This window comes from Pogoniulus pusillus, chromosome 23 (genome assembly GCF_015220805.1).
Source record: "Pogoniulus pusillus isolate bPogPus1 chromosome 23, bPogPus1.pri, whole genome shotgun sequence".
NCBI lineage: Eukaryota > Metazoa > Chordata > Aves > Piciformes > Lybiidae > Pogoniulus > Pogoniulus pusillus.
The window spans coordinates 14333104-14357769 of NC_087286.1; the positions used below are offsets into that span (position 1 = coordinate 14333104).

Below are 24666 nucleotides of genomic sequence, written 5' to 3' on the forward strand. Positions count from 1 at the left end.
CAAGGGCTTTAAACCTCTGGCAGGCAGTTGAACACTAAACCATCAGCCTCCAGGAATGCTGTTGATGTAGTTCCAGTTTTCAAGAGGCACGTAAAGGTTTGTGGGTCTGGAGAAAACACATCTATGTGAAGAGATGTTGTCCCTCACGACAAAAGACAGCTGCTTCTTCCTGTACTGTATTACACTGCCACTGTAGCCAGGGGTGCTAATGAGCTCTTCCCTACCCACAGGCAGTAAGTTAGAGGTTTTCTCAAAGTCTCTGTCTCTCCCAGTGAGCTGTTAGCTTCTGGCAGGAGAATTTCTGCCTGCCTTTTGAATTCTATCAGATTTTATGCATGAGGGTACATGTCTATATCCTTTGTGCATGTGGAAGTCAGCTCTGGGCAGTGAGATGGATGCTGTAGGATATCCAATGCCTGAGGAGTTAAGGAGGTGTGCTGAGCACCAGCACTGAGGACAAAGCAAAATGTGGGGGCCTGAAGTTCTTTGATGGGACAAGCTTGAGTAACCTGGATGGTCAGTGACTGCTAGTAATTCTCAGCCTACACATCAAGTAATCAGACCTTCCTCTAAATGCCCCATGTTAAGTTTTAACTCGGCTTCAAATACCTAGATCTCTTGTAATAGGCCATTGCTTGACTATATTCACAATGAAGTACTTACTGTATATTAAAAAGCCCCTACTAGAATCATTTCAAATCAGTTGGAATGGTACAGGCTTGGGACCCTAATCATTTCAAAACTGAAGAGCTGTTTCAAATTGTAAGAGAAGCAGATCATTTAAATAACTTAGCTCTGCACTCCCTCAGACTTCCAGATTTTCAAGTGCACTTCAGCCTGGAAGTGAATGTGGTATTGGACATAACTCAGTGCAGCACACTTTACAATCAGCAGAGTACAGTTTGGAGAGCATTTGAAGTTAAGCTGAGATTGCTCGGTGCAATGATGCCCAGATTCCCCCATTAACTTTCAGATTGCAACAATCTAACATCTGAGACTCTCCAGTTACTTTAAATCACTTGATTGTTTTTGGAAGGCAGTGCTGGGATTTGCTTTTTTTCTTTTTCCTTTTTTTTTTTCCCCCCATCACGACAAAACAAAATGTTGCATCATTTCACCTCTCTAAAGACAAGGGCTAAAATGTTACACACAGACTTTACTGGCCTTAAAAACTGGGGCAGGGGCTTTGCCCTGAAAGCTGGTTCTATCTGTCATACACAAGGCTGCTATTCTTGTGCTGGAAGACTTCAGAATGCTTTGGATATGACATGGACATAAGAGAGAGCAGCCAGTCTGTCCTCAATAGCACTTCCTTCAGCCTTTTTGAGAGAGAATGCAAAGCATGTTGATTTAACTGCTCCAGTGCCTTTGGATATATGACATACACCCAGGAAAAAGGATGCCTGTGGGACACAAGGAACATATATTCTGCAGCCTACGTACTTTGGAAATAATGAGAAAGCCTAAGATGTTAATGGGACATTCACTTGAGAGGAGTGAATTCAACCTATTTTTATCCCTTCCCTCACCCCCACCCCCCCCAAAAAAAAAAAAAAGTCTGGATGACTGAAATTTAGGGGAAAATATTACTCTGATCAATGTTTTGTGAGTAATATCGTTTTATATTGAAATCAAATTATTTTCTTCAGGAAACAAAGAGAAGGTTCTAGCTGCAGAGAAAGAGCAGGATTAATTTTATTTCAGCTGGTTTATTGTAAAAGGTAAAAAAAGGCTGCAAGGAAGTGGCAGGTGTTTCAAAGCTGTGGTCACCAGTCTGGCTGTGAGAAAATTCTGTGCCTGGTTTCAGCCATTTGGCAGCTGGACTTGTGCACTGGGACAAAAACTGCTTTTGCCAGCAGAACTGACTTGGGTAGCTCATCATCACTCTCCCAACCAAGCTAGCACATATGCTGTGATGCCACGTGATGAATGTGATGAGCAGAGAGACCTGGATGACAAATAAATAACTGGGGGAGGGACAGGTTAACTTCAAGCCCTTATCCATTTGGTTGCTGTGTACCTTCATAAGAGAAAAAGAAAGAATGCATGAAGAAAGAAGGCCTCTAACATTCATTCATGTTCACAGTGTAGCATTCAATTCTCCAGCAAGTTGAAGATGCCATTATTTTCTAATGTTCACGATCTCTGACAGTTGGAGTAGAATTACTGCTCTCATGCTGATGGTTCTCTCTGTTTCCTTCAAACTCATCAAACAGTACAAGAAACTCATTTGTTTTTTTCCCAACAAAATCACACAGAGATTCATAATTACCTTGTGACCAACTAAAACACCCTGGAATTCTTTGCTCCTCTTCTGTTTGCCAGTGATGAGCTCTTGGGTTTTAGCAAAATTCTTGTTATCACCCCCTAAGTGCACAGTTTTAATTTCATCCCAACTCAATGCTGCAGTCTTCAGGGACATTCAGTTCTCATTGCCTGATGCTCCTGTGTGTTGACAATGCCTTGCAGCTTTGTGTCCTCAGCGAACTTTGTCAGCAGCTATGCAAGGTAGCTAATGAAAATATTAAGTAAGATTGTTCACCAGATTGGTCCTTGTAGAACTTCTCTAGTAACTACTTTCTGCAATCTGGTGGTTCCCATTCACACAAGGATGTCTCTTGTTCCTCCACCACAGAGGAAAAATCATTCTCTGGCGTGTGAATACCGCTCCTGGCTAATAAGACATATCTTCCCATCTCCTGTGCTCAGTCTGTCTGCAAAAGAGGAGGCCATGGCCTTGTAACTATCAACAATGTGCTGCAACTTCCTTTATGTAACATCCTTATAGCTTTGTAAAACATGGGGGGAGTGGAGGGTGTGTCACTTCTGCAGTGTTGTTATACTCTGAACTGATTGTCCTCATGTCCCACCTCATCTGTTACCACAGGTAGATCTGGGCCTCCTCCGCTTTGTTTCTGGAATTGGGACCCAAGGAGCCATCTCAAAAGAAACAAAAAAAGAGTATTATCTAAAATCCTATCGTGTAGATGTCAGCTCCAATGGAGAGGATTGGATTACACTGAAGGAAGGAAACAAGCCTGTTGTGAGTAATTCTTCTTTTACCTGTCTTCAGCCAAGAAATGGGCCACTGGTCTGTTTAGTTACTCTCACTTGTTTAAAAAAGAGGAATAAGCTATCACAGGTTTAGTTGGGTTGATCTGGGTTAAAAATAATCCAAAAGACGACTGTTGTCTCAGTAGTAATAGGAGCAGACCTTGTGAGAGCAGAGCCTAGAGCAGCAGAGCCTAGAGCAGCTGAAAAGGTGCAAGGTGCTGCCCTGTCTGTTGCACCCACCACAATTAGAGTGGTTTGGGTCTTTTCCATGGAGTGTGGCACTGTTTGCAGTTTGACAGAGATTTTTCTGCATGACCTTGAGGAAAACATTATGGGAAACCATTTTAAAAATACACAGGTCCCTTATCTGCAGTGCCACTCTGGATAGGCAGTGTGCCACTGCCTCAGCTCCCCGTGTGAGATCATTGTGCAGGAGTGCTGGCAAGTCATTAGTAGTTTGTTAGACTTTCAGCTAGCTCGGTGCTGGGGGTCATACAGGCAGATAATTAGGCACATCTTTCCATCCTTTCAGATTTTTATCACCTTTCCACTTATCAGCAGTTTTGCTCTCTGTGACCTCTCAATGAAACTAGACCCTTGTAAAAAAAAAATGTTCATTATGCCGTGAGCATAAAGCTCGTTACTGAGAAGTCAGTTCTGCTCCAGCTCGCACAGGAATAGTCCCACTGAGGCTGTGCCTCCCTTCCCACCTCACTTAGGATGTGCTGGGGAGCAGCATCCTCAGAGGCTGCCAGGGGCTGATGCAACTGGAGAGGTTTTGTGATACCTCCTTTCAAAACAGCTTTTTTTGTGACCCCTCTGTGAAGACCCAGAAGAGCTGTGTAACATTTAACACTATCAAGTGTCACCATATCTAGCTCTAAACATTTGGTTACTGGTTTGTCCCTGATTCATCTGTAAAGGCTATGCCAAGTCCACTGCATTTATCTAATCAAAATGGTAGCAGTGTTTAACACATACAGCTTTCTTCTTTGAAGCACTTTGTAAAACAATAAATAATGAACCCTGAAAGCTTCTCTTTGGCAGATATTATCCTGGTTTTACAGAGAAGGAACTTTAGAAGGTCAAATGCCACAACGTAGGCATTGTATAATGATATATAAAGGTACAACAACTGGCTTGCCCCAAGTCACAAGGGGAGCCAACACTATGGCTTGTGTGAGACACAGTGTTTCCTGGCTCTGGTTCCTGTAATCTGAACAAATGCCTCTTTCAAAATCAGACCATGCCTGATCTTCATTACCAACTTCAATTTGTAAACGTTCCAAGAGTGTATTTTACGTGACTTTCTGTTGCATGTCCTTGTCCTTTATCAGTGAGATCTCTAATTTGTTCAAAGAGTTTATTAAAAAATCAGGCTTCTAAAGTGGCAACATTTTGCTGTTAATCAGAACGAAATCAAAAGTTCTTTACCCATTGATCAGAACAAAATGAACAACTATGCACCAGCCCCCCTCTGATGTCTTTATTCAGATTAAAAGCTAAGGAGTCTTGGCTACTGCAGGAACAACAAAAGCAAGGAGCCCCAGATCTCCTCAAGGCAGCCTTACACAAGTGTTGCACTAACTACACATTTGTTTTCTCAGTCAGAGACAAACTCTGAGAAAACTACAGCAGGTTGTCCCAGAGGCAAGAAGACACCAAGAAGAAATGTAGCTCCACTTAAAATCTCTTTCTAGACACAAAACTCCTATATTAAATACTCGAGATATAAGCAAGCCTGATGAACTGGCAGCTGTGCAGTCCAAATTGGTGCAGTTATTGCAAGTAACAAACAGGAAAGCAGTCAATGTGTGTAAGAAATGGGAGAATCTCCCATAAAAGGAGAGGGGTTTGTAGCCATGGAAAACACCAGGAAATTGGCCCTTTCTGTGTGAGAAAGAAGCAGCAGCAGGAAGCTGAATCACCTTCTTTGGACTAGAACATTGCAAGTTTTCAGCTCTGCTAGGAAGGAGCCCTGTCTGCAGGATCCTCAACATGAAAGGGTAGCACAATCCTGTCCCTTCTTGTGGAAGTTTCATTGTTCATCTAATTTGCCTGTTAGCCTCCAGGGACACTGAGAAAATCTTAGTGCCTGGCTTATAGGTCTTAAATAGACTTCCATCTCAGTATGTGAGGAGAAAGAAAGTCTCAAAAAAAGATTGAAAAATGGAAGGTCAACAAAGCAAGGTTTGCACAACACACTCTGCAAAGCTCCTAAGCCCAAGGATAGCAAGAGAGTGTATGTTTTTATCCTAGCTGTATATAGGATTGTTATGGGGTCTAACTGAAATCCAAACCTCTGATTTGGACCTGAGGTTTTGTAGCTTTCTGCATCATTCAGTAAGTGTACAAGGAATAAAACTGCCCTCATGGGGCATTGAGGGGTTCTTCCAGGACATGGCAATCCTTGAGTGACAAAGACCATTGTGTGCCTTTCTTGCATATAGAAGGGACACCTCAATGTAGTCAGGGAGTGGACAGACCTTTTCTGCTCTCAGAGGGCTCTCCTGGTCTGCTCTGCACTGTTACAGTGTGTTACGGGGCTCTGCAGGTGTCAAGTTACTTTTTTAGTATCATTGAAGCCTCACATCTTTTTTCCTGACAAAGCAAAACTCATCCTTGTGCAAAAATTGTGTCAGGAGTTGAGCAAAATCGTTCCCCATGCAAGTCTCTTGTTTCATTCCAAAATAAACCTGGTTAGACCTTGTATTGCAGCTAGCTGTAAAGCACAGTTACAAACACAGATGAAGAGAAAGCCTAACACAGACACTTTTCCTTTCCACACAAAGGTGTTTCAAGGGAATAGCAATCCCACGGAGGTTGTTTACAGACCTTTTGCCAAACCAGTTCTAACACGATTCGTGCGAATCAGACCTGTGACTTGGGAAAATGGAGTCTCACTGAGATTTGAAGTTTATGGCTGCAAGATAACAGGTAAGGCTTTTAAAAGCAAGGGAATTTGTTGTGCTGATGCTGTGGGGTTTATTTTTATGAGCAAAAGTAATCTTAATATTTTCCACTATGGTCTGGATATAGAAAGTCTGTGATTCTGTAAAATGTGAAAAAGGATGAAAGGGGAAGGGGAAAGGGAAGGGGAAGGGGAATGAGAAGGAGAAGGAGAAGGAAAAGGAGAAGGAGAAGGAGGAGAAAGAGAAGGAGAGACAAGAACCCAGTCACCTAGTGTTATCTGAATGTTCTGACATTATAGATACTGGGTTTTACAAAGTGAAAACAGAAGAAAATCAGGTTTAATTACTTTTCTTGCTATTGTCTTACAGCTGCATGCAAAATATCTAAGACATACATTTTGCAAATTCCCATCTTGATTTTCCTTCCTGACCCTCAAATCTCTCTCTCTCTCTCATGCCTGCTATTTGTAGGTAGCTCTCATCAGGTTTTTCAAGGAGCCAACGTGCATAACTATATTTAAAATCATCACAAGGTACAAACATTTAGATCTAAAGCCTGTTGAAGCAACTAGATATATTCAGTCAGATTCCTGCTAGTGATCAGTGTAGGAACATAACTACTTCGTATCACACAGTTAGCTACTGGAACAACTGTCAGAAGTGCTTTCTGAAGTACCAGCAAAAGGCATCCAGTATCATCAAAGCATTAACACAGAAAAATTCCCCAAAACAACAAACCAGGCACAAGCAGAAAAAATCAGGTTTAGGATTTCAAACTGAAGACATTTTTATCTGTAAAGTAAAAATACAAGAAATTACAGAAGAAAATGTTTATGATCTAATATTTTTCACATGGATTGTTTTTTTAAAAGCTATCTAGCATTAGATAGAGTTCTTTGGCACTAATTTCTAGCAGTTCTGGGTCTGGGGGTTGGTTTGATTTATTTTTCTTCCCTTAAGGTATTTCTTTAACCTTGAAAATGTTTCTTAGGACTGGTTTCCATACAGCAGGAAGAGAAGATTACTGATTACTGTGTTATAGAATTCCAGGTCGTGCTATGAAGTCTTTTCAGACTAGATGAAAGTAACATCAGCAGAACAGATGATGAATTCTAGATTGGATATTTTCATTCCTTGCTGAAGGCTTTTTTCTACTTCTAACTTATATTTATCTGGGACTATAAAAGAAGCAAAGCCTGAGAGATCAAAGGAATACAACAGGAAAATCTCCAGCACAGCAATCTATTATATTTTACAGAATGTATGAAAGATCTGCATTTTGAATGTCACCAAAAATTAAGGAATCTGCAATCATCTTTTGACTGATTTTGGAGTCTTTCTCTAGGGAAATATTCACAAATACAGATGTGACCCTGCCTTAGCAAGAATAGGAAACAAGAATAGCATAGGATTTTCTGATCCTTTTGGTTCCCATCAAGCCAGAAATACTTGTGGTATTTTGGTACTTCCTGCCAAAACTAGGATGTGCAAGTCTGAACACATGAAAATTATACACAAACCTAAAGACATGATTTTGGATATAAGAAAGAGCTAAGTAATTGCTTATGGTGGTTGAATCGACTGAGAGGTCATGTTTCTGCTTTGGTGCTTGTTCAGAATAACTATTTCATGTCTTTCTTTGGGATTGTTTTTTTCCTCTGTAGATTACCCTTGCTCTGGGATGCTGGGTATGGTGTCCGGGCTCATTTCTGACTCTCAGATTACTGCATCTACTCAAGTCGATAAGAACTGGATCCCAGAAAATGCTCGCCTCATAACAAGCCGCTCAGGTTGGGCACTGCCACCAACTACCCATCCATACGCAAATGAATGGCTTCAAATAGACCTCGGTGAAGAAAAACAAGTGAGAGGCATAATTGTCCAAGGAGGCAAGCACCGAGAAAACAAAGTATTCATGAAAAAATTCAAAATTGGCTACAGCAACAATGGATCAGATTGGAAAATGATCATGGATTCCAGCAAGAAAAAGATAAAGGTAAGCAGGAAAGCTTTAAATTCCTGGCTGTAGAAAAGGCACACAGCTGGGCTGAGGCCATGCAGGAGGACTCCTCAGGCAACAGCCCTGAAGGGATGCTGTGGGAACAGTCCCATGCCTGAGGGCAGGAGCTAGTCTTAGGACATTTGGCTCTCTGTGTGAAAAGGATTTTGTTTATTCAACAGCTCAGACGTGGTTTCTGACAAGGGTGGTGTGCTTCTGTGGTGCCTGGGTTACTGCAAAACCCTGTGCAATGGTAATGCACAACACTGCCAAAAATTAGCGTTTCCTCTACAGTTTTTCCACTGAAAGTGAAAGAACTTGTTTGAGACACTTTTCTTTTGCTTCCTTTTGCATAAGAATGCAGTTATTCAGCTCGATGTGGTACCTGCCAGATTTCTGAACTGCCTGTAGATTGCTTTGAGGGCTTCACGGGCTCTCTGTAGTGGTTTGATCCAAGTACCTCTGAATGTGATAAAGGTGATAAGTAAATTGTACTGTCACAAGAGTAGCGTCTTGGGAATAAAGAGCAGCTGTTTCACAGATTCATGCAGAAACTGCAAGATACTTAGAGAGGAGGGCCACATGAATTGGTGGGTTAGATGTCAAGGAAAAGTAGTGTAACCCAGAAGAGTTTCTGGAAATGTACCTATTTGGGTTTGTATACTTTTCAGGGCATAAATTGTGCTAAGGGTTTCTTTTATTTACCTCAAATTCCATTTGTCAAGTCTTCCATCTCCTTTGGCTATCAATGCTCACAAAGGGCATTTTCACCTCAAAAGGCACAACCCTTTTTCAGTCCTCCTACCCTGTTCCTTGAGGAAGCCACTGGACATGTAGTCTTGTTCACACAGTGGTGCTGCAATACTGGGATGATCAGGGAATTGTGAACAAAAATGTGTCCTCAAAAGGCAAGTCAATGTGGTGCTTGTCAGATGGGAATCTAGAGAGCTGCTCCATATCTCATTTGTGTTAGTCTGAAAATTAGATGTGAAAGCTGCTTCGCTATATAGACTCATCCGTTGGACAAACCTGTGTCTCCAAGGAAAAGCTGAGTGGGCCTATGGATGTAGCTGTTCCAGGCACATTTAGTAAACATTGGACCTCATCCTCTCCTGTTTTAATCTCACTGAATATGTCTGCATTTTTCTCACTTCTCATCACTTTTCATCATTTGTTTTGGGGATTAAAACTAAATGAATTCAGCCTTTGCAGTCAGCTCTTTTCTCTTGTTACCATGAGTTTTGACTTCATCAGAAAGTGTGAAGAGAGTGTAAATCAACAATGGGATCTAACCATTTTCTTTCTAAGATAGATGTTGTTTTGACATGTACTTCTACGCTGTGGCTCAACCAGGGAGAAAAATAAAGCCATATGCTTTCAAAGCAGCGCGCCGTCTGCTGCATGGCTTTCAGTTTTCTAATACAAGCTCTTGCCATCATTGTCACAAGTTAGCTGTTTGACAAGCAAAGGAGTGTGCTAACTAATGCCCTGAGCCCATCCTCAACTTTCAGCACTACCACAATTTAACTTTCAAGATTAATGGAATGGAGGAGGCTGGAATTCAGCTCTCTCGTGGCATAATTATAATCCTCCCCAAAAATTCAAGGTATTTAATAAACTTTCTTCTGAAGCATGCATTTTCTTTAAAAGGAATCAGATAAATCCCATGATTTGGGAGTCTGAGGGATTAAAAAAATTAATACTGGAAAGTAGTATTTTTAAGTGCAAGTCGAGCTGGATGGGACAGCATGCTGTAATGAGGCACAGCAGGAATGTGGATTAGAAACAGCCCTGTTGCATGAAATGAAACACATCATTTCACTTGGGGAGAGTCTTGACTTTCAATAAACAAACAACTGTACTTTAGGAAAAGACAGAGTGGTGACAAAGTAAATAATACAACAGAACATATCCAAAGGATACAACTCACCTTGTGTCTCAAGGTGGTCGTACCATCCATGCCTGGAGCTGCTTTCAGCAGGACTACCATAGCGCCTTCCTCTTTGGCTGATCCAATTTCTGCTGCCTTTTTTTTCTGTTGTTCTTAAATATGCATCATATTTTCTCCTTTAGCCTAGATCAGCCAAAGGAGTGAACAGCACCAGATCTTGAATGACCATGCTGAACCTCATTTTCATTTTAAGGTCCAGTTTGCATGTCCTGTCCATGGTCTTCCTCAAGCTTACTCAATAACATCATCTCTTTGTCTTTCTTATTACTTCCCTCCTTCCACTTTTTTTTTCTGGGTGGAGGGGTTTTTACCTTCTCTCAGCATTTCTGGTAGAAGAAATTTCCAGATGCTTTGCCATTTAAACAACCTTTTCACATTTTTCCCCCCCTCTGGAGTGTTCAAGGCCTTGAGCAGCCTGTTGTAGCGCAAGGTGTCCCTGCCCAGGGCAGGAGGGTTGGAGCTTAGATGATCTCCATGATCCCTTTCAACCCAAACCATTCTACAAATGTATGAATTTTGCTGCAATGTTTATTTCAGTCTTCAAAGATATTAGTATGAATATTTTCCCCCTCTCATCAGTTTAGCTTCTCTTTTGTTTAGGTATTATTTATTATACTTTATCTTTGTAAACCAGCAAAATAATTTGTGACATAGCCTGCATAAAAGACACTTGGAAAGTGAGGTTTTACTGCATCTTCCTCTCTCCTCCCCCACAAAGAATATCTGTATGTGTTTTAAATGATCAGTCAAAATTGAATCACAGGCAGCTCTGCACCACAAAGGACAATAATTCAATATAATTCAAGATGCCTATTGAATTCTAATGCCTATGTGTCAGTACTCCAGTCCTGATGCCTTTTATAAAACAGTTTTCATTATTATGTGTTGCTATTAAGACTACTATTAAACAGGCAGCAATGATTCCTCGGATACATCTGTCTGTCTTCTTACACATAAAGTGGAATTCATTCTTTCTCACATGGTAGGTAGCTTTTCTAACCATTTGCACTGTGTTGCTATTCAATTATAATAATAAATAATTCCATGTTAATTAGGTGTGACAGGCCACCTACATGTTGAATTTTGGGCAGCTGTCACCTAAACACTGACAGAACACCAGGCCAGGCAGTGCCCCTGGAAGACACCTTGGAGGTACAGCCTCCTGGAAACAGGAACAGAAACATTAATGTTCATAGAGTGCCTTAGGTTGGAAGGGACCTCAGAGATCACCCACTCCAACCTCCCCACCATGGACAGGGACACCTGTCAACCATACTCAGCTGCTCAAGGCCTCATCCAACCTGGGCTTGAACACCCCTGGGGAGGAGGCAGCCACAGCCTTCTTGGGCAACCTGTCCCAGAGGCTCACCACCCTCATACTGAAGAACTTCCTAGGATCCAGTTTAAACCTACTCTCCCTCAGTGTCAAACTGTTCCTCCTTGTCCTATTGCTAGTTAACCCTTATGAAAAGTCCCTCTGCAGCCTTCCCATAGGATGCCTTAAGGTATTGGAAGGCAGCTATAAGGCTCCCCCTGGAGTCTTGTCTTCACCCACCACCACTGGCTTTTCTGACTGGCACTTTAATCAATGGGCAGAAGGTGCTGTGCACCATTGGCTTACGTACAGAGGCATACAGTGAAAACAAGGAAGCTTTTAGGACTGCACTGAAACTGCAAGCAGCAATCAGCTTTACCTCTTCTGGCTTTGTGCCTTGAGAAATACAGACAGCTTCTTCCATAGCCTCTGTTTTGTCTGCCACAGATCAATAGGAGGAGTTCATTGCAGGCTGGCCTTAGTCCTCATCCACATGAAGGGCATCTGGTGATTTTTAACTTGAGAAGGCTTCAAGCTTCATAGCTATAAGTTGGAAGTATCTTATAATAGCACTTCTAATCCCAAATTTTAAGTCTAGTCCAATGAAGATGGGGTTTAATGTTTTGCTATTGAACTAATTCATAGGAAAGGTGAAAATACTTTATTTTTACATCACTGTTATGTACTTTTTCATGTTTGGTACTTTAGAGTGTGTTCTATACACGTTATTCCAAAGTCATTTGTTCCCATAAAATAGGGTAAAAGTAACTCATTTTGCTGATCTTGAGTTACAAACTCTTCATGGCATGTTCCTTTGTACAGTTAATTCAGTCTAAAGACTGATCATCTCCACGGGGGCACCTGAGGTGTTGCTGTAAGTACAAATTACACCTTGTTCTCTACGTAAAAGATCACTGACAAGAAAAGCCCAAAGCTGTCAAACAAATGCCATTGAGAGCTGCATTATGGCTGAAGAACACAGAATGCAACCTGGAGAAAGAGCTTTGTCTGAAATGTAGATTTCCTGACCTGCCTTGCCTGTTGGATTATATTGCAGTTTTGTCAGGAAGCAGCTTTCTTCTTTATTTCTCTCTTTTTATTCTTACTGAATAGCAGGCTCACTGGAAGAACTCTTGCAGCTACTGTTCCTGGAGTTTAATTTATGCCTTTTGAAATAACTACAACTTGTGAAACTCTGTCACTGGGGGAAATCAGATTCAAATTTTCTCTTGAATAGTTGGATTATTATTGTAACCACTTAAAAGGTGACAGGATCTTCACCTAAGCCATTTTTTTCCTTCCCTGAGAAGTGTTGAAAATGTCACCCAGTTAAAGCCCAGATCGGAGAGTCATTTAAAAACATGTCTCATTAAACACTCAGCTCTTGTTATGACCCTGATGGATTGGTTGCCACTGAGTTTATGAAAAATGAAATGCATTACTTTTCTGAGAAGCTTTAACTATGCGTTTTCCACTCTCATTTAGGACAGGAATAGATCATGTTTATTAAACAGTTAGCATCTGGCCTACTCCTCACCGAATTCAAAGACTGGAGAACAGCCTCAAGCTGTGACTGAGCAGGTTTAGATGGGACATTGGGAAAAGGATTTTTCACAGAAAGAGTGGTCAGGCACTGGAATGTTCTGCCCAGGGAAGTGTTTGCATCACTAACCCTGGAGGTGTTTAAAGGTTGTTTGGATGTGGTGCTTGGGGATATGGTTTAGGAGTGAACCTTGTAGAGTAGAGATATGGGTAGGACTTGGTGCTGCCAAGGGTCTTTTCCAACCTGACCATTTCTGTGATTCTGTGAAGGAAAAAAGAGAGTCGTTCCAAAAAGCTTCCTTCTTTTTAACAAGCAGTGTTTGTCATGCTTTGCAGACTTTTGAAGGCAACACCAACTACGACACACCCGAACTGCGGACTTTTGAGCCTGTGTCAACCAGATTCATCCGCGTCTACCCCGAGAGAGCCACACATGGAGGGCTGGGGCTGCGGATGGAGCTGCTGGGCTGTGAACTTGAAGGTAATTGCTCTGCTAGAGATGAATGCACTTTATTATTTTCATAAATACTTTCTCTATTTGGACTACTGCTGAATGCTGCTGTGTCTGTACAGGCAGCACATCAGACTCTTGCCTCCATGACTGCCATTAGTGCTGTTTCTTGGCCTAATCAGTTCCTTCTTTGCAGACATTCAAATATGCCCAAGGCTCAAATATTATCCTTACTCCCATTCCTTTGTTGAATCACAGTGATACTCTCCACATGGCTTTCTGTTCCCTTAAGCAGGCTTATGATTATACTTTTGAGAATCATAGAGCTATTAGGAAACAATAAAGACAGGAACTTAAACTTTGTTACCATGATACAACCCTGGAAGAGACGTTTCCTGAAAATGCAGAGGGAGCTTTACACTAAATATAGCAATTTTGTCCTTTGCTCCTTCAAAGGATGTGAAAATCACATCAGACACTATGGTGGGCAATGATTGCTTGGCAGGACAGTGCCTGTGCTATTCCTTTTGATGGGTAAAGGGGGCCTCTTTGTTCCCTTAATTTTGCAAGAGTCTATGGAAGATAAAAGACCAGGAAAAGCAAAGTTTAGACATCATCCTTGGACAGTGACATGAAGTCAAGCTTTGATTCTTCTTATATAAACAATAATGATTTAACTTTATAGACAACTGCAGATAACCCTGGGTGCCCTTTGCAGTTTTGTCTGGCGGATGGCAGTATAGTAGCATAGCTTGTGGACCACAGCATTCAGCATCACACAGGATAACAAACCATGTTATCCAGGCTTTTGGATGTTCCTTCTGTAGAAGTAACTGAACAAACTTCTGAGCTGCGTGGAGCCAACTCTGCCTCCATTTCTTCCTCCTCATGTCTTCCCCAAGGCAGAAGAGTGGGAGGCATTTTCTGTGAGAACTGATGAGTTCTATGTTGTGTTTTTTTTTAGTGAAGGCCAGACTGAGTAAGTTTGCTTTTCACTTGGCCCGGAAAGTGGAGAGGTTGGAAATACTTCTTGGTTCCTGCAGGAAGTCCTCATTTCCTGTGGGAATGCTTAGACCCCGCAGACTATTGTGCTATGTGCCCAGGAAAAAAAAAAAGAAAAGCAAGCACCTGCCTTATGTAAACTCAGCCACAGGGCTCTTGTAGATATCAAGAAGTCCATGGACCATGTCTCAAGAACAAATTGCTCAGTGAGATGAAGAAGCCAAAGAGAAGACTAACTGGACAAAATGCCTTTGCTATTAGGCAAACTACACCAGTCTTGAGTTTGTCTTTCTGCCATAGTGTCCTTTTGAAAGGTGTTCACCTGTAGGTCACCCATGGACAAGTGAGATCAATTCCCATTTACCCATGGAAGAAGCATAATAAAAACAATTGTTGTGTAACTCTATGTTAAAGAGGAGAAGTCACTTCAGATTTACTGAGCTGGAAAGGAGTTGAGATGAGAAAAGCAGCATGGAAGTAGGCACAGGCAGGAGTGGAAATCAGCTTTCCAGCAATAATGAGCAAAGGGAATTTTTGTGTGCTCGAAGCATCCCAGGGGGGCTTATGTGAAATGATGGCAGATAGGTAGGTAAGCTTGAGGCTATACAGTGGCACAAAGATCAAGATAAGAAACTTAACTCAATGTGGAAAGCTAGAGGGAGGTCCCAGAGGGAGACAGATGCTCTGCATAATTCATAATAGATACAGAAAACTGTTTCTTTAACCAAAGCTCAGCTGTACCTGTAAAGCACAGGTCAGGGTCCTGAAGAGCCATGTTTCATCCCAGATTATATCTACTTCAGAAACTACTATCCATCCTGACATTTTCAGGCCAAGAAGTTAGTGCCTAAGATCTTGAAGTTAGTGCCTAAGATCTTCTGTGGCCAGCAGGCTCTGGGAACAGTAGAAAAGCAAAGAAAGATCCAGAAAAAAAGAGGTGTGTTACTGCACAGCTTATAATGAGACTAAAGCATTGTTAATGAAAATAACAGTGGGTGAGAACAGACAAAATCCTGGATCACATTCCCAGAGTGCTTATCTTAAGCCAGGGAACTGTACTTGCAGCACAAAAGGTAAACCTAAACATAACACCAAGTATCTGTGTTTTGCTATTCCAGATGTGGTGTGTTTTGCAGATATTAGGTTATAGATATATTTTCTGGCACCTTGCACAAGTCTCAAGCTTTTAAGTGTAATAACAAAGGTCAGTCAGACTTTTGCTGGTTATGCAGCAGCTACCGGAAAGAAATCACCCAGTAGAAGCAGGCAGGTGGCCGGGAGGGGTGACTGACATCACCAATGTCTTATTTATAACTTCAACAAAAACAAAAGAAACTCCTTCCAGATCTCCTCGTTGGTCACAAAGTGATTCTGCATCACACTGCCTTCCTGTTGCTGTTACCAGGACTCTGTTTAGACACTTCCTGTCTTACGTGCGCTCTGCAGAGGTTATGGTGGGTGCTGGAGGATTACCACCTCAAGCATGCACCCCTCCTGCTCCTCTGTACAGGCCTACTCACAGGCAATTTAGCCTGCATAAAATCATGGGGTTTCTACCTCACTTAAGACTCCCATCCTGTCTGTGAGGCTTTCACTCTTCATTGGTAGAATCTACACTCATCAGACAGCTAACAGAAAATCTGGAGCTTGGCTGCCCAGCTCTTGAGCTCAGATACAGCAGAGTGCCTTGGTGCAAGGAGTCAGAAGGAGTGCGTCCTGTTGCAAAGAAGTACTAACTAACGTGCTTCATCCCTCAGCTAGAACACATGACTACAGCATAATGCTACTACCAGTTGCATGATGATTCCCCAACACATTTTAACTGACCAACTGGGTTTTGTTTCAGCTCCTACTGCTCTCCCTACTGTTTCCGAAGGCAAACCCATGGATGAGTGTGATGACGACCAGGCAAACTGTCACAGTGGCACAGGTGATGACTACCAACTGACAGGTGCAGAAACCATCTTCATTCCATGCAGCTTCGTTTTAGCTCATATCCATCACCAGTTACCAACTAAATGTTAGCAGTGATTTAATCACTCAACATAAATGGACATTGGTATGCAGTTCGTATTGCCAGTGCTGTCAAAACAGAGGCATCTGCCTTTTACATATGACAATAGTTTTGATTGTTTTCTCAGCTATGTAATTTTTGAAGCAAATAATAGTGACTAGCTGGAAGAGAGGGCATTTTTTATTTTTTTGAGCAGAAACTGTGTCTAATCAAATGCCCTAGTCAGACTTTCTCTTATTAAGAGAAAGATAAACAAACCTTTTGAGGATTATTGTCTGAGTCTGAAGAACTCAAAATGAAATACTATTTAGGTTCAAGATTCGCATGCTTCCATACCTAAAATTTACTGCAGTACTCAAATCCCAGTCCCAAACCTTTCCTAGACAGAAACAAAGTGCATTTGTTTCATCACAGCATACTCACAGATATACCACCAGAAGTATTTCTGTGAGCATCCCTGTGAGCACTCCATTATAATCACAGAGAGACTGATGTTCTCCAAGCTGCCATCACTAGCAGGAAAATAGGAGGGAGAGACGTAATACAGTTTGCATCTGGAAGAGAGCAGACTTGCTAGCTTCCATATTCTCCCACTTTGGCAGAAAACCACCATCCTTCTGAGAAAGCTGACACTGCACCACTCATTTTTGATCTCTTCTTGAAGGTCACTTGCTGCACAAAGCTCTGGGTCTGTGTGATGAGATCTTCCTGTAGCAGGTCTATACATCTACGGTAACTGAGCTTATTTTTGGGCACAGTGACACAAGTTATTTCATCACTGCTCCCTGATGTGCTTATCTAATAAATGTTTATTACTTCTCATATCCATGATATAAAATAGCATTAAAATCTAGCAATAACTGTCTGAGAGGACATTGGGAAACCTTAAGTAAGAGATTGACTTTTTGGAGCAGCCAAGTAGAACATCTGACAGCAGATAGAAATGAAAGTGCAGTTTCAGCATCAAATCCTTTCCAAGCCTTGCCAGTGTCTCCTGTAAATACATGCTGCAAATCACAAATTGAAAAACAATTCTTGAGTGGAAAAGACACTGCACGGTCACTGTCACTGCTTTTCAAATCAGTGTCCCAGGTGAATCTGACTCTCTTTGAAAGCAGCCATGGAGGAATCTGATAAAACAGTCTGTAATCTGTATCTCAGAAAGCTTTCAGTGCTACTAAACATTGTAATTTATTTATTCTTCTGAAAGGAAAGAGCAGGTCAGGGAACTCTGGGGCTTCCTGCAAAACTATAGGCTGAGAGCTGGCTTGCAAAGCCCAGCAGGTAGAGACATATTTCACATAGATGAAGGCTGTGTGAGGAGAAGAAGATAGACCTGTGCAAGCACCTTCCCTGTTCTTTGCACTTCAGGGACCTCAAGACTGCATCCCTTAGGGAAAGCTTATTGAGCAGAAGAAACTCCGTCTGGCAGTTTTTGCAGGTTGTGCTTTAGGGAGCAGTTTATAAACTCTAAGACAAGGGAAGAGTCACCAGACTTCCTGAGCGGCAGCTCTTTTGGGGGACTGAACCTATTTCAGTACTAAAATCGAAAATTACTACCCTTTCCCTTCTACAGAAGTGCAGACACTTTGCTATAATTTATAACTGTACCACCTAGAAACCCTGAGCAGAGCATGCCCAATTGCTCTGGGCACTGTAGAAGCACTGCACTATATGTTTAATGTTAACTTAGAACATCAAAATGCACACAAGTGCATTTACCAATAATTGAATTGTAAACATTCTTTTTTTTTCTCCACTAAAATGCATAGAAGGAAATTATGTAAATCTGGTGGCCCATTAAGAATAGCAGAGCAGTGCAGAGGGGCTGCCAACATCCCCTTTCTGCTCTTCTATCTGATGCATGCAGCACCCCTCTTCTCCTGGGTACAACTGTGAGATCCTCTTCCCCAAGAGCTCTTGCACATATGTGAGCATCACAATGGAGCCTCCCTTCCAATTAGCTCTAATTGTGCTGTAGGCCAGATTCCCTCCTGCACTGCTCGGACCCCATACAGAGCTACTCTATTTGTGTGGCTCATAGCATTTCCCATCAGATCATTCTCACAAACATAAAGCTGATATAGCCTGGGCATTCATCCGCTTTGGAAGTCATCATAGCCATCCTTTCTATAATGCTTGAAGCATTTGCTTGCTGAAGAAAAGCAAAGCCATTGACTGGCAATCAGCACCCCCCTGCGCAGTTATAATTGTGCTAATTTCCTTTTTGTTTCCTTTATCAATATGAGGCTTGCTTTAAAAAGTCAAGTATTTTAAAAATACCAATTAGTGAGCTTAGGAGAGGGTCATGACCCCACTCACCTCTTTTTCATCTGCTTGGAGAAGACAAAGGGGAAGTCTTTAATTTCTCCTGCTCTCTGAGACAGAAATGAGGCCCCTCTTAGACTATAGCCTAAAGAGGAGCTATCCAGAGAGAGCAGTGCAGGCTGGAGAAGTGGGCCTGAGTGAACCTCATGAGCTTCAAAACAAAGCCTGGGGCAAGGCAACTCCTGGTATCAATCCGGGCTAGGACATGAAGGCCTTGCTGAGAAGGACTTGGGAGTACTGGTGGATGGAAAGCTGGACAAGAGCTGGCCTTTTGCACTCACAGCAAGGAATGCCAACAAATGCAGCTGGGGCTGCATTTAAAAAAGCATGGCCAGCAGTGAGAGAGGTGATTCTCCAGGACTCTTGGAGTACTGGGTACAGCCCTGGAGTTGCCAGCAAAAGACATGGATCTGTCAAAGAGGGACCAGAAAAGGTAAAGAAAACTGATCAGAGAGATGGAAGACTCTCCAATGAGGAAAGGCTGAGAGAAATGAGGATATTTGGCACAGAGAACCTTCTGAAGAGAACCTTATTGAGGACTTCCAAAGCTTAAAGAGAGCCTTTAAGAAAGATGGGGACAAACTTCTTAGCAGGGCCTGTTGTGACCAGACAAGGGGTGCTGGTTTTTAGCTAAAAGAGGGGAGATTTAGACTAGATATAAAGAAGACATTTTCTCCAGAGTGGTTAAACACTGGCACAGGTTGCCCAGAGAGGTGGTAGGAAACCCATCCCTGGAAACACTCCAGGTCAGGCTGCATGGAGCTTTAAGCAACCTGAACGAGTTGAAGATGTTCCTGCCCACGGCAGGGTTAGTGAACTGGATGACCTTTAAAGGTCCGTTCCAACCCACAGCATTCTATCATAGAATTCTGTGACTTCTCACGCACCTCTCTCGTGAGCTGCTCTCACTGTACTGCTATGGCACGGCACACAGGGCGGACACAGCACAGCAGGGGCTGCAGGATCTCACACCCCTGACGTGAGAAACAACATGTGATGGGTGAGTGCACAAGCTGGGGACAGTTAGGAGGTGCTGTGAAGATCACTTTCTGCCTTCCTGTGTGACTTGGAGCCAATCAGTGTCTATAAAACAAAGAGGGCCAAAGGGACATGACAAGGATCGATCAGCTGCTGCTGCAAGGACTCCTAAGATATACAGCTTTATGTAATGATGACTTCTTGCTTGCTTTTTTGACAAAGTAAACCAGATCTTTAATGACATATTTTCATGCCTCATCTCACATACTCAGTTACCTACATGTCTAATAAAGGTGCTACAGTTTCAGATTTATATCTAGGATATTCCTAATGATTGCTGTGTCCTTTGTTGTATCCCATGTATCATGATCTGCATAATTTCTTTTCCAGGTGGTACTACAGTGCTGAATACAGAAAAGCCAACAGTAATAGACAATACACTACAACCAGGTAAAAAAAACCCTATCTTTTTCTTTTCTTACTAAAAGCATAACAAATTCCATACCCAAATTTCATACCAGAGACAAAATAATGAATTGCAGCACTTCCTGACTTCCCCTTCCCTAAAAGTCTCTGAAGTAAAGAAGCATCTGGTCTCTCAGCTCTGCACAGTAAATATTTTATTCCTTTCATCCACATGTAGACACAGCAGAGAACAAGATTTCCTTCTGCATCAGCAAATGCCAAATGCTGACAAAATTAAACTAACTTAATCACACAGTGCACTCTGTTTAAATGTGGCATGTCAGTGACACAAAATGTGTTTGCAAACTCTAGGAAAACAATAACAGAGCCGCACAGGCCCACTCTCTATTTATATCCAGGGCTTTGTAAAACTCAGACAAGTCAAGTTTGCCAGTTTCTCCACCAGGGAGCTGGCAGTTTTACAGTATTGTTTTTGAGCAAGTTGTCTCAAAATGGGGTTACATAAACTGCTATCACAGACTTGAAAAAGGAAGAACAAGTTGCCACTGGCCTTTCAACTTAATCAATACTATAACTAGCAGCTTTTAAAACCTGCAGTTTGCTGCTTCCACAGTTTTCATACCATTTTTTTAATATCCTGTGCAATTTACTGGAAGTCAGGGAGAGGCTAAATTTGGGCAAAAAAAAAAATCCAAACTCCAAAACTGTAAGCAGCAGTTTCAAATCCTTTGCGTTAATAATTGTGGAGCGGTAAGGGGTCAGTTTTCAGTTGCTCCCATTTCCTCCATTAAAGCACAGCCAGGCACAGCCTTGCAAGTGATTTATTAACAGGGTGGATAAGTGTTTATCATTGTTTCCTCAACCATGTGACATAATCCACTCTTGCTTCCAGTCAAAGAAAGAGACTAATAATGCAGAAGTTTCCTAAAGGACACCGATGGTGCTGACCTGATTAAGAGATAGAGCTGACTTAGGCATTGCTCCCACTCAGCCTTTGCATTCTGATGTTGCAGAGGCAAAAGCTTTTACTCCCCTCAAAGTTTGTCTCCAGGGTCAGCCAATTGGCTTAGTCAGCACACACTATTTGTATCTCTGCCCTGCTTCATGAGCAAAAGGAAGTACCATTGCAATGAGAAACACAACAAGGGGCTGGCCTGCCTTTGTGGGACACCTCTCTGTGTTGCTCTTCCACACTCATTGCGGCTGAAGGGCTGGAAGGCTGCTGGTGATCCCAGTACAGAAAGGGGGGGGGGGTGGGGTGCATAGAAGAAAGGATGCTGTGCAGTGGTTTCAGTAGTAGAACATTTTAATTTTTATGTCTGAAATCACCTTTTAGCTTTGTGGTTTGCTGAAATGAAGGGGGTTTGTCACAGGCTTTTTAAACTATCTTCTTGCATTTAAACAAATGGCAGATTCGTGAAGAGCCTCTGTGCAATGCAGTTCTTCTCCATCCTCCCCACAGACAGCTGCAATTGGAGGTTGTGTTTAATCCCCTTGACTTGAGTGGGACTTTCCAGAAACAGATTGACTGTTTCTGACAGAGATTAAGATATCTTCATTTTCTCTCCTTACTTCTCTCTTGCACCACCTTTGCTTACTCCATGATGAGCCAAGATTTTTCCCTATTGAAGGCGTCTCAGAGGTTCCCTTCACAGCATGCCAATGTTACTTCCCTGCATTGTGCTGGTAGGAACTGTTTCCTTCCTGGAAATAAGGGACAAGTTCACATCCCAAACTCCAGGCTCCCACATGGCAGCACATTACAAAGATCATAGATAGAGATCAGTCAGATGCTAATAAATCCAAGTAAAATTTCCAGAATCTCCAGTTTAAGATATAAAGGTTTCCAGCTGCTTCATAATCCTTCACTGAAAACCAGCCAGAAAACACCCAGAAGGGGACAAACAGAAATTCCACTCAACAAGGAGAAACTCCTCCTGGCATGAAGGTGGTGTAAGCATTTCCTTCTGCTGAAGGGACACAGCTGGACCTGGCTGGCATGATGAGGCACATCAGAGCAAGGGGCCATGCAGATGGGAGAGAGCCTGCTATGGCAGACACAAATAACATAGTTTAAACTGGCCTTGAAGTTAAGAGCTGCTCAAGCCCATCCCAGCCGTCAGCTGGCTGAGGATGAGTGCACTCCAGCTCTTTCAGCTATTCTTAGGCTGAACAAGGTGTGAATTTAATACATGAAGGACTGAGCCTTCAGCTTCAGCCTTAATTCCCTCTAAGGGCTCTTTTACCTTAAGATGCTCATACACCTTGTGGTAAGTGATGAACTCCACACCAGGAGGCTATCCCAGATCAGTTTCAGGCTGCAGGCATCAGCACATAACCCAGAGTGAGCTACAGTGTGCCAGTGCTGGCCACAGCAGCTTGTGCCACTGTGATTTGGCACAGAAATGTACCACCCCTCTCAGCAGCAGCATCTGCCATGGCACAGGTACTTCTGCCATCGGAGCTAACACCATGTACTGCTGTTCTTCTGCCTGCATTCGTGCCTATGAACAGCCCTAATCTTGTTTTCCCAGACTAACATGCTTGTGTATGTCAAAGCCTGAGATGATCCTGTTCCAACCAGCTTTCACACACTGTGGAAACAGTTAAGAGCAAATAGCTGGAAAGCCTCCGTGTGTAAACAAGCTCTCCATCAAGGAGACTTTTATAGTTCATTTCAAGGGGATTGAATTGTAAGAAAATAAAAAAGGATCATGGTCTCAAACTGCTAAAAATGCTTAGAGCTTTGGATATTTTTTAGAGAGGCTCTACTTTCCTCCCTCAAACTCGAAAAGATGCCTTTACCAAATCTCTCCATTGATACAAATACCTTCCAGGCTTCAGTCCTAGGACTTCCCAACATCCAGTCTTTTTGAACACATCTATTTCAGTTCCAGAGGATTGTCTGAAATGCCTGACTTTTAGCTATTTACATACAGAGCAAGCTGCTCATTCACATTCCCTGCTCTCAGGCCTTTGTAAAGCAGACTGTTAGAGAAGTATCTTGTTTTTCACACGTGTAATAGCTATGTCAGAGGAATGTAACTGAGAAATCCTGAGGTTAAAATCTATGCTAAGAAATCATTTAAAGGTGAGTAGGTCTGATTCTCATTTACAGTGGGATAACTTTGCATCAATACAGGGATGTTAAAGCAGTCATCATTTGCTATCATTTAAGGCAATTGTGCACTGCCAGCATAAGTGTTATAAAAAGGTGAAATGCAAATATGAATCAGACCCAATAAACTACTTTGAAGTAGTCCAAGTTATGTTTGCAATTTCCCACTTTAATGTTGATTTACCCTTTGGCAAGAGGATCCTATAGAGAATTTTCATAGCATGTTTCGTGCCATCATGCTCCTTCTTGCCTCTTGTTGGGTATGTCAAAGTCTGTGGGCCACGAAAGATTAATGAACTTGCAAGAAACTCACTCAACTAGATTTTCAAATTACTTTCTTGTTTGTGTGCAGTAATGGTTCCAGCTGTGAGCAAGATGTGGTCAAGAAGTACAGCTGTTGGTTATTCCTTGAGAGGATAAATCTGGTTTAGTTCAGTATCACATCCCCTACGTTTTGAGAAAGGCAGATGGGATTTGGTCACAGCTGCCCCTCAGATTCTCGTCTGAGCTGCTGCCATTTGGTTACATAATAGCAGGTTTTCTTCATCTTCTCTGCACACACAAACGTGGAGAGCAATCACCTAATGGCAGCAGAATTATCCTAGCAGGAGAATGGGCCACTGCTGCAGAGGGTGCCCACCAAATGCTACTCATCCCTACTCTCCTTCCTTCCACCAGAGCTGCCAAGCTATAGTCGAAGGACATAGAAAAGCACAGATTGGCTGTAGCTTACTGTGAGCTACTGTAGCAGCCCCCTGGGACACTTAATAGAAGTGTTGAACTATTCTGACTTTTGCTGGGGCAGATCCATTGTCCACACAACTAACGAACCTATCCTGATACTACAAGTGTCTGTTATTAATTGGCTAGCAGTTCTGGTTGTGCTTTTTATGGGTCCCTGGGAGAAGCATTGAGAGAGACATAAGAGCAGCCAATAAGTGACGGCATGTTTAAGCAGCCCATAAAATAAGAACACTCTGAAATGCCTTGCCTTTGCCCTTCAGTTCCATTGCTGTTGTTGTCTAAGGAATATATTAACACAATCACTTTTAAGAAAACAAGAGGAAAGTAGCACCAAATAGCTGAGAGCAGGTTACTGGTTAAATTCTCCTCTGTTTCAGAGGATTCTCATTAACTTCTGCATGGAAAAGAAGTTCATTTTTATGCTACACCACGCTGCATGTGGGTCCAAAGCCAAAGAGCACAAACATGGCCAAAGCATATCGAACTTGGGCTCTTTGCCAATTTCCTGGACTATAATTTCAAATGACAGTGTAAGAAATTCTTTATTAGATGGTGCTGTGAAATTTAGTGCTGTTTTGAAGCTCTACTCGTAATCTCAATGTTCAGAGCTGGCTTCAGATGATGAAGCAAAAGGCTCTTGACATTCCTTGCACTCTAGAATTAATAATTAATTTCTGGATATTTTCCTCATCTATTTCACTGTCCAGTTCTCTTCGAACTGTGTTCAGCCTTAACAACACTCATGGAAGGCAAGTATCACCCACATCATCTGAGAATTTGTTTTCCTTTGATCCACATTTTATTTCACTGAATATCTTGCACTTCTCAGGTT

The 24666-nt window shown here is 42.2% G+C and overlaps 1 protein-coding gene across 5 annotated transcripts in view; it reads left to right on the forward strand.

Annotated features, from left to right (window-relative positions):
• NRP1 (neuropilin 1) overlaps window positions 1-24666 on the forward strand; it is a 116268-nt gene that overhangs the window by 77392 nt on the left and 14210 nt on the right. For 3 of the 5 annotated variants that reach the window (XM_064162607.1, XM_064162608.1, XM_064162611.1), the window contains 6 exons: window positions 2888-3043; window positions 5847-5991; window positions 7631-7962; window positions 13110-13254; window positions 16073-16177; window positions 19937-19996. In XM_064162607.1, the coding sequence (XP_064018677.1) occupies window positions 2888-3043; window positions 5847-5991; window positions 7631-7962; window positions 13110-13254; window positions 16073-16177; window positions 19937-19996 (943 nt within the window). The remainder of the gene's footprint in view (window positions 1-2887; window positions 3044-5846; window positions 5992-7630; window positions 7963-13109; window positions 13255-16072; window positions 16178-19936; window positions 19997-24666) is intronic. The other 2 variants (XM_064162609.1, XM_064162610.1) reach the window with 1 other exon arrangement.